This window comes from Galeopterus variegatus, unplaced genomic scaffold, assembly GCF_000696425.1.
Source record: "Galeopterus variegatus unplaced genomic scaffold, G_variegatus-3.0.2 Scaffold13199, whole genome shotgun sequence".
Taxonomy (NCBI): Eukaryota; Metazoa; Chordata; class Mammalia; order Dermoptera; family Cynocephalidae; genus Galeopterus; species Galeopterus variegatus.
This window is the reverse complement of record NW_007739310.1, coordinates 17,699-28,622: the sequence shown is the minus strand read 5'-3', so window position 1 is coordinate 28,622 and position 10,924 is coordinate 17,699. Positions and strand designations below refer to the sequence as shown.

At 40.1% G+C, this 10,924-nt stretch overlaps 1 protein-coding gene across 1 annotated transcript in view; it reads left to right on the top strand.

Annotated features, from left to right (window-relative positions):
- The window catches only part of LOC103581499 (sodium-coupled monocarboxylate transporter 1-like), a gene marked incomplete at its 5' end in the record, with an annotated part of 20,721 nt that overhangs the window by 5,697 nt on the left and 4,100 nt on the right, over nt 1-10,924 (top strand). Inside the window, 3 exons of the mRNA XM_008563313.1 lie at nt 1,029-1,115; nt 2,551-2,756; nt 9,349-9,452. Of these exons, the coding sequence (XP_008561535.1) occupies nt 1,029-1,115; nt 2,551-2,756; nt 9,349-9,452 (397 nt within the window). The remainder of the gene's footprint in view (nt 1-1,028; nt 1,116-2,550; nt 2,757-9,348; nt 9,453-10,924) is intronic.

Sequence of the window (10,924 nt, the reverse complement as noted above, 5' to 3'; positions counted from 1 at the left end):
TTTCACATCTTGCAGTGGAGTCGATCTTCCCTCCCACTGGATTCTGCTGTGAACTGACTCAAGATCACATTCTTGAGTCCACACCTTCCTCAAACATTAGTTCTTTTCTCTCATCAGTATCCACACTCCTTTCCCTAGGCCACAAGGCAGAATTTATTTATTTATTTATTTTTAAATTTTTAAATTTTATTTTGTCAATATACAATGTGGTTGATTATTGTAGCCCATTACCGAAACCTCCTTTCCTCCTCCCAGAATTTATTTTTTTTTAATCAAGGACTACAGTCTATACATTTTCTTGACTTGATATTTTCTCTTTGATTCATTCATTCTGTTCTGTTAAGCCCCTTTCTTCTGTGTCCCTGATCCTTCTTTTATGGCTCTATTCATTCTTGAAAACTAGGCATTTGATTACTGTGAACACACATCTCTTGGAAGTTACAGTTATTTGCATTTTCTCATGCTTTGTGTTTAAATCTTTCTCACTATCATAAAAGTGTTGAGAGAGATGCATGTTTGACATAGGTCAAAGCAAAGGTTGCAATTATCCAATTAGATTTTAAATCTATTTCTACATGATTGATCTTTTTTTTCTTAGATCACATTTTTCATTCTAGTTTCATCCTTGGAGAACCAAATCAGGAATAGCAAATGGGTTTCATCTCCATCTCTGGTCACATAGTAGTAGTCATCCACAGTCTTGCTTTGAGGAGGATTTTGAGGCTATCAAAGCACAAAGAGTGCTGTGATTTATTAATGTCTACAGAAACAAGGCTGGGAGGAGTGGTGTCATTCTTGATTCATGCATTCATGGAGGTGTTCCTATTGTCTCATGATTATCTTCTTTACTTCCTGTTGCCTTTTTTGAGGGTAACAGTTCTGATTATCTCCTCACCAGTGATGAGGATGCCATGAATAAAACTCTGATTTGCAGGAGGAGGCTGAAATCCTCATCCTGATGAAATTACTTGGAAACATTTTAGTTGGATTTGAGATTGCTAATTGCTGACTTTGTATTATTTTTGTAGGCTGCACTCAGCATATTTGGCATGGTTGGTGGACCACTTCTGGGCTTGTTTTCTTTGGGAATTTTGGTTCCCTTTGCCAACTCAATTGTGAGTATAAAGAATGAATATGTGTAAAGATTACTTTCCCAACTACAGTAGCAACTCTCCATTTTTTTTTTTCCCCTCAGATGTAAAGATGTGTTAAAGAATGAATATGTGTAAAGATTACTTTCCCAACTACAGTAGCAACTCTCCATTTTTTTTCCCCTCAGATGTAAAGATGTGCTTACTTTGAGATCTGCCATTAGCGACCTATCTTGATGACTGAAATTACTCACATTGACTTTGATGGAGTGTACAGTGAAGTACTATGCCCTGGGACCCTGCATGTGGGAAGCTAAATGGAAACTGCCAGAACCATGTAGTGCAATTTCAAATATTTGTAAAGGAGCGACATGCCCTGGGACCCTGCATGTGGGAAGCTAAATGGAAACTGCCAGAACCATGTAGTGCAATTTTAAATATTTGTAAAGGAGCAACATTTTTTTTTTTTTGTTCATTTATCTTCATGCCTTTCTTAGCTAGGATTTAGAGAAGGAGATCGACAGGCTCAGATATGAGAGATTTAAGGTCAGTAGAGCTGAGGATTTTGTGAATAGCCATAGTACAGCAAAGAGTAGTAATGAGATCTTTGCCACCTTGGCCAGAAAATTGCCATCCTGATATTGAAAGCTGTAGCTCCCACAACATGGTTTTAGCCCCAAAGGGGTGATTATAATTATGAATATGATGCAGAAAGAGGTAATATCCCTGTTCTTCTACATAGACATATCTATGCTTACAAGCACTCAATTTTGTTTGGAGTAAATGGAATAGAAATTATTTCTCTGACATAATTTCTTTCAGGAGAAAGTCCACTGGTTCAGTCCCACTATAAGATGTTCAGGAAAAACTGATAATGTATGTACATTTATTTCAGACAGATGTAGAATAACCACAGACCTATGACTTTACATTCAGAATTTCATTTTCCTTATAAGACATTAGGAATTGGTAAGACAGACACTAATAAGGGCTGTGATTGTTATTAATAATAATTCTCAATGCAGTGTCATATGAAAAGCTAGTTTGGTAGAAATTAATCACAATGAAAGAGAGTGGTTTGTGTCTATCTTAGTGTGTTGAAGCTATAATTATACTTTTTGCTTTACAAAATGCATAGTGGTTTGTTAATTATCTGAAAAATTTAAAAAAGATCAACTTCTGGTTTTTGACATTTGTTGCCACCATAAATTGCCTCCAGGAGAATTGAAGCTGACTAGGTCCAATATGCCATAGGAAGTTCCTCTTTTTACCACATCTAAGTTTTTTACCAGCAGATTATCTGCTTCCCTTGGTGTAACCTTCTTCCTTCCCTTTCTTCCTCCCTCCCTCTCATTCATTCACTTGTTCATTCATTCAATGAATATTTATGGACTGAGTGCTGTCTCAAAGCACACTGTTAAACTGTTATTTTTCTTTTAAAAGCTATCTTGTTTTGCAGGGAGCTCTTGTTGGGCTGGTGGCTGGATTTGTCTTCTCTTTATGGGTTGGAATTGGAGCTCAACTTTATCCTCCACTTCCTGAGAGAACTTTGCCATTAAACCTTGAAACCTATGGCTGTAACAGCACATACAATGGGACAAATTTGATGACAACCACAGAAATGCCATTTTCTACTAGTGCTTTTCAGATACACAATGTTGAAAGGTATTGAATGAAGTTTTACATGCATATTTTAAAAAATTTATGTGACAGAGAACTCCAGTTGCTTTTTGTCTTGCTTGCAACACTTTGATTTTGCCTGATTCTGAAATGGGTAGAAGCCATGTGTCTGGCTGTAATATTTTATTTAGCAATAGCGAAAGATGCCGTATTTTCTTCATTTCTATAGAAGTGTCTTCCTTATCTACAGATCTGAAGAAGATTTGAATATTGTATTAGTCGGTTTCTTTTGCTTATAACAGAATATCTGAAACTGGATAATTTATAAAGGAATGAAATTTATTTCTTACAGTTTCAGAGGCTGGGAAGTCCACGGTCCAGGGGCCACATCTTTTTGGTGGTGACCATCTATAGCGATGCAGGGTGTCACATGGCAAGAGAAATAGGCTAAGCAAGAGTGCTAACCTTCTCACTTGCTCTCCTTTTAAAGCCAGCAGACCCATGCTCATTACTCCATGGATAGATTAATTCCTTTACTGTGGGCACAGTCCTCACAGTCCAATCACTTCTTAAAGGCCCCACCTTTCAAATACCATAACTGGATTTCCCACCCTCTTAATACTGTTACAATGGGGGTCAAATTTCCAATACATGAACTTTTGGGGGACACATTCAACCTATAGCAAATATTAATACACAAAAAATCCATTATGGGTAAACTCTATTAAACAGCAACTCTAGCTGCATGAAGAATTGTCTTTGTCTTTGAAAAACTTTTAAAACGAAATGTACAATTATAAAAGAAATATTACTTGGATAGTCTTTGGAGGTATAGCCTTTACTGACTAAAAGCTGCAATCATCTACATATGCCGAATAATTGCTATTTGTTCAGAGCAGTGAGTTGCAGCTATGATCTTCCTGCCAGTGTTTTCAATTACGTAGTACACTTTTGAGCCCTCTGTCTGATTTAATGAAATGATGTAGACTTGTTGGCAGAGGAGTGTTTTGATGTCTAGTGGGTGTGAGGGCAAGACTTTTCTTAGTGGATGTATAAATGTCCAGCCTTAAAGCACAAACCCCATGGATATGTTTGAGGAATGCAAAGATAAAGCTATGACCCCAGAATATTGCCCCAGTGCCAGTTTGCCTAGAATGACACTATTAGAGAATCATCCCTTTTGGATCAAGACCTGGTGTCTCTTTTAAATGGACATAGTCCTGGGAGAAGGAACATGACCATACGAACAGGCATTATTAGTAATTCATGTCCCAGTGGGAATTCAGCTATGAGAATGCTTGCCAGTGGGTCTTCCAGGGGAGTTCAAGACAAGAGAGCTCTACATGGTACAGTGAAAGGGTAGATCCAGAGCCTGAGGCTGATTTGGGGGAAGTTTGTCTACATGAGGTGCTGTGGAGAGAGGGCCAAGGAAATGTGGGGGGTGGTGTGGACAAGTGTGAAAGCACTATGGGAGGGGGTTGGGAAAACCACTAGAGAGAGTCAAAGGGAGAAGAGGCTAATTGAAGTTTAAGTGGGAGGACATTCAGAATGTACTTCTTGTTGCAGAATTTCCTTAGAATGTGTCCGGGTTATGTAAATATCTCCCTTAATTTAAGAGTCTACAGCAATTTGGATTCCTGAAACCAAAATATAATCCGAGGTTTACTATGTGCCTGGGACCATAATAATCACTTTTAATCTGTTAGCTTATTTATAATATAGTTCAGCTAATAAGCAAGAATTTTTGAGCATGAACTATGTACCCAGCGTTGTGCTGGCCATTTATTTAATATCCACCGAAGAAAGTCTTCCCTTCCCATCCACTGTCACCTCTGCATTCCGAGAAATTATAATCTAACTTGAGAGAATATGCTAATATACACCAAACAATAAACTCAATAAGCACAATAAGTATCATAACTAGCACATGGTTAATAGCTAATAATATATTTGTTAGCTAAATATTTGTTTAAAAAATGACTATAAGGGCCGACCCCCTGGCTCACTCGGGAGAGTGTGGCGCTGGGAGCGCAGCGGCGCTGAGAGCTAAATATTTGTTTAAAAAATGACTATAAGGGCCGACCCCCTGGCTCACTCGGGAGAGTGCGGCGCTGGGAGCGCAGCGGCGCTGAGAGCGCCGAGGCCGCGGGTTCAGATCCTATATAGGGATGGCCGGTGTGCTCACTGGCTGAGCGCGGTGCGGGTGACACCAAGCCAAGGGTTACAATCCCCTTACCGGTCACACACACACACACACAAATGACTATAAACAGAGTGTAGATTAGGATGAAGACTTCAGAGATGTGCCACTGCTTGAAGAATACAGAGGGTTGGCCACCAAGCCAAGGGTTACAATCCCCTTACCGGTCACACACACACACACACACACACACACAAATGACTAAAAACAGAGTGTAGATTAGGATGAAGACTTCAGAGATGTGCCACTGCTTGAAGAATACAGAGGGTTGGCCAGATGAGGGAGAAGGTCTGGAAAGTCATTCTTGTCACAGAAAATGATCAGAAGGAAAATTGGACAAGCAAATAAACAATTAAACAATATATTTTGATAAGTGATATTCATAGGATAGGGATCGAGGGGGAGGAAGAATCTAACTCTGCCTGCGTGGAGTCAAGGAAACCTTCCCAGAAGAGTATTACATGAGCTGGAGTTGACCAGGTGGGCAGGACTGGGCACAGAGGACAAAGGAAAGAAGGAGCAAGTGTTGCAGAATGAAGAAACATGCGCAAAGGCAGGAAGGCCTGAAGGAGCACCCATCTCAGGAAATCACATCTAGTTCCGTATGGCTAGAGTACAAGGGCTGTGAGCGACACAGTTTAATACTGAGTGAGATACCTTTTGGTTGCCTGGATGCTGGTTTCAATTGCCCAGATTCAGTTCTTATTTCATGAGGGAGAAGGTCTGGAAAGTCATTCTTGTCACAGAAAATGATCAGAAGGAAAATTGGACAAGCAAATAAACAATTAAACAATATATTTTGATAAGTGATATTCATAGGATAGGGATCGAGGGGGAGGAAGAATCTAACTCTGCCTGCGTGGAGTCAAGGAAACCTTCCCAGAAGAGTATTACATGAGCTGGAGTTGACCAGGTGGACAGGACTGGGCACAGAGGACAAAGGAAAGAAGGAGCAAGTGTTGCAGAATGAAGAAACATGCGCAAAGGCAGGAAGGCCTGAAGAAGCACCCATCTCAGGAAATCACATCTAGTTCCGTATGGCTAGAGTACAAGGGCTGTGAGCGACACAGTTTAATACTGAGTAAGATACCTTTTGGTTGCCTGGATGCTGGTTTCAATTGCCCAGATTCAGTTCTTATTTTTAAAGGTCCCCAGCATTTGATGGGTATGTATTGGTAGCTCATTGTGGTTTTAATTTGCATTNTTTTCAATTACGTAGTACACTTTTGAGCCCTCTGTCTGATTTAATGAAATGATGTAGACTTGTTGGCAGAGGAGTGTTTTGATGTCTAGTGGGTGTGAGGGCAAGACTTTTCTTAGTGGATGTATAAATGTCCAGCCTTAAAGCACAAACCCCATGGATATGTTTGAGGAATGCAAAGATAAAGCTATGACCCCAGAATATTGCCCCAGTGCCAGTTTGCCTAGAATGACACTATTAGAGAATCATCCCTTTTGGATCAAGACCTGGTGTCTCTTTTAAATGGACATAGTCCTGGGAGAAGGAACATGACCATACGAACAGGCATTATTAGTAATTCATGTCCCAGTGGGAATTCAGCTATGAGAATGCTTGCCAGTGGGTCTTCCAGGGGAGTTCAAGACAAGAGAGCTCTACATGGTACAGTGAAAGGGTAGATCCAGAGCCTGAGGCTGATTTGGGGGAAGTTTGTCTACATGAGGTGCTGTGGAGAGAGGGCCAAGGAAATGTGGGGGGTGGTGTGGACAAGTGTGAAAGCACTATGGGAGGGGGTTGGGAAAACCACTAGAGAGAGTCAAAGGGAGAAGAGGCTAATTGAAGTTTAAGTGGGAGGACATTCAGAATGTACTTCTTGTTGCAGAATTTCCTTAGAATGTGTCCGGGTTATGTAAATATCTCCCTTAATTTAAGAGTCTACAGCAATTTGGATTCCTGAAACCAAAATATAATCCGAGGTTTACTATGTGCCTGGGACCATAATAATCACTTTTAATCTGTTAGCTTATTTATAATATAGTTCAGCTAATAAGCAAGAATTTTTGAGCATGAACTATGTACCCAGCGTTGTGCTGGCCATTTATTTAATATCCACCGAAGAAAGTCTTCCCTTCCCATCCACTGTCACCTCTGCATTCCGAGAAATTATAATCTAACTTGAGAGAATATGCTAATATACACCAAACAATAAACTCAATAAGCACAATAAGTATCATAACTAGCACATGGTTAATAGCTAATAATATATTTGTTAGCTAAATATTTGTTTAAAAAATGACTATAAGGGCCGACCCCCTGGCTCACTCGGGAGAGTGTGGCGCTGGGAGCGCAGCGGCGCTGAGAGCGCCGAGGCTGCGGGTTCAGATCCTATATAGGGATGGCCGGTGTGCTCACTGGCTGAGCGCGGTGCGGGTGACACCAAGCCAAGGGTTACAATCCCCTTACCGGTCACACACACACACACACACACACACACAAATGACTAAAAACAGAGTGTAGATTAGGATGAAGACTTCAGAGATGTGCCACTGCTTGAAGAATACAGAGGGTTGGACAGATGAGGGAGAAGGTCTGGAAAGTCATTCTTGTCACAGAAAATGATCAGAAGGAAAATTGGACAAGCAAATAAACAATTAAACAATATATTTTGATAAGTGATATTCATAGGATAGGGATCGAGGGGGAGGAAGAATCTAACTCTGCCTGCGTGGAGTCAAGGAAACCTTCCCAGAAGAGTATTACATGAGCTGGAGTTGACCAGGTGGGCAGGACTGGGCACAGAGGACAAAGGAAAGAAGGAGCAAGTGTTGCAGAATGAAGAAACATGCGCAAAGGCAGGAAGGCCTGAAGGAGCACCCATCTCAGGAAATCACATCTAGTTCCGTATGGCTAGAGTACAAGGGCTGTGAGCGACACAGTTTAATACTGAGTGAGATACCTTTTGGTTGCCTGGATGCTGGTTTCAATTGCCCAGATTCAGTTCTTATTTCTAAAGGTCCCCAGCATTTGATGGGTATGTATTGGTAGCTCATTGTGGTTTTAATTTGCATTTCTGTTATGATTAATGAAGTTGAACGCCTTTTTATATGTTTAGTGGCCATCTGCTTTTGTGACTTGTCTGTCGAAGTCTTTGGTCCATTTTTAAATGAACTCTCCTTTTCTTATTTATGTAAGAGTTCTTGATATATTCTAGATACAAGATATGTTTTGAAAATATTTTTCTCTCACTCTGTGGGCTGCCTTTTTATTCGCTGAATGATACTACTTTGTAGTCAGAATTTTAATTAAGTTCAATTTATCATTCTTTTCCTAAATGATTAGTCCTTTATATGTCTTGCTTAAGAAATCTTTGCCTATGCTGAGGTCTTAAAAGTATTTCTCTAATTTTTCTTTGAAAAGCTTTATTGTTAACCATTTCCATTTAGGAAATGTAATCCGCTTTGGAATTGATTTCCATGGGTTGTGCGATCTAGGTTAATTTTTTCCCCATATGGATATTCAATTAACCAAGCACCATTTATTGAAAATACTCTTCTTTTGCCCTAACTAAACTGATGCAAACCAAATGACTATTTTGCTGTGGGTCAGTTTCTTGATTCTCTATTCTGTTCTATTTTGTCTGTCTTTGGCCCAATACCACACTGTCTCAATTTCATTAGCTCACCTCAACATATTTCTTTTCTTTCTGGGCTCTTGGCCCTGCGAGTTCTCATTGCCATGATCTCTCTGATGTGTTCAAAAACCTGCCTCCCTCCCATCCCCCAATTTTTATATATTATTCTTGGCAGGGTGGCTGGTCTAATTCAAGCTACTCTATCAAAGCTGAAAGTGGAATCCTAGAGCGATCATTGTACAAATGATCATGTCACTCCTTCGCTTAAAATGCTGCAACTCATACCAAATCCCACAAGAAGTCCCCTGCCCACCTGTCATCTTGTACCACATGTGTCTTGTCACTGTGCTTCCGCTAGCTGGTGTTTACCTCTCTCCGGGATGCTTTCTTCAAGAACTTTTGGTTTTCAGATCTCAGTTCAAATGTCATTTCTTCCCAAAGGCTCACTCTGACCATTCATTGTAGTGTAGTCTCTCCTTCACTCTGTTACTGTCATGTCATCTTGGTTATTTTCCTTATGGCACTTTCCACCAGTGGAAATTATTTTTTTAGCGTGTTTACTTGTTATTGTATTTCTTTTCCCATTAGATGTAACCTTTATATGATCAGATACCTTGTCTACGGTTGCCTGGGACATAATGCAGGGTTGAATGCCACAAGTATTTTAGTATATAGTCAATGTTAAGTCATACTTTTAATTCCTGATCCAAATCGGGACACAGATCATGACATGAAAAACATTATTTGATATTGTATTTTCACTTTGCCATGAGGATCACTGACCCATACTTGTGGTTGCTGGTGGCATTACGTGAAATCTCACAGTTATGCTTTTGCCCTCTCTTAGGACTCCACTGATGGATAACTGGTATTCCTTATCATATCTGTACTTCAGCACTCTTGGAACTTTGGGAACATTATTCGTGGGGATGCTTGTCAGTGTTTCAACAGGTAACAGTCTAAACATTAGTATTGTATTTGCCTCTATATCAGTTTTTACTATATCTGTTTTACAGCTATTTATGTCATTTGACTGTGATCCTGTTAACAACTAGTTTAATTATTTCTTCCATTGTATTCATGGAAAATTTGAGATCCTAGCTTTGAAAGCAGAAGATCCATTTCTATTTGAATCTTGGTTCTGCCATTTAGTGGCTGTGTGAACTTGGGCAAGTCACACAGCTACTGCGAGCCTCAGCTTTCTTATGTGTAAAATGAGGATAATACTAATAACCTGCACACCTCACAGGTTGCTGTAAGATAAAAACAAGATGCTTGAAAAAACTCTATGTAGCTACTACAATGCTATGGATTTTACATGTGTCTTTGCAACAGTCCTATTTATTTTTCCATTGTCCTACACTGATTCTCTGTAAACTTGCAAGAAATATACAAAGGTAAGGACTAGTAATTATAATCTTTATGTCAAAACATAGTGTGAAGGCTTTCTGTACATGTTCGTAAACCTCAAAAAAATCAGTAATACATATAGCATAAATTGCTATATGGGCTTGCTGTGGAACTGTCATCCTGGGACTTCATTTTGTCCTCACTCTTTTTGGTTTTTTTTTTTTTTTGGGCAGTTGGCCAGTACTGGAATCAAACCCAGGGCCTTGGTGTTATCACTCTATCCAACTATCCAACTGAAACGTCGTTTTTTGTTTGTTTTTCTTCCCCATTTTAACCAACTGAACTAGCCGGCCAGCCCCCCTAGTGTGTCCTCATTCTGTGACTTCTCTTGGTCTCCGTCCTGTGCTGCGTTCCCTTCTGCCTGTATCCCACTAGTCCCCATTCTTGTTTACTCCCTTAATCGAATGGAGCACATCCTATAGCACCTTCTTGGTTTTGGAAACTTTGCACGTCTGAAAAAAAAAAAAAATTTCCTTAATCGCTCCTATACTTGATTGATAATCTGAGTAGTGAATCCTGGCTGGAAAATACCTTTCCTGTGTCAGAGAGGATGTCTTATTTTCTTCCAGCTTAACTGTGTTGCCATCGAGTGCCAGTGCCATGCTACCTGCTGACCCCTGCTTGTGGCCCATTTTCATGATGACGGCCTTGCCCTGGGCCCTCCATGGGGCTCTTCTAATCTGAAGACTCATGTCCTTCTATTCTGGGCATTTTCTTACATTATTTCTTTTGTAATCTCCTGCCATTTTCTGTTTTCTCTTTTTGGAAACTCTTGTTTGTTAGTTAAATGTTTGAGTCTTGGACAGTTGCCCTAATTTTCTTGTCTTTTCTCTCCTGTTTTCCATCTCTGTCTTTTAGGTCTTCTCTATGGATATTTTTTCAATTACTTTTCCAATGATTCTCAAAGGAGTGCTCTGGTCCAGTTTTGAGAATAGTCTGTAGGGGAACAAGGGCAGGTAGGAGGCTCCTGCAGTAATCAGGTGAGGGATCACCGTGGCTCGAAGCAGGGTAGG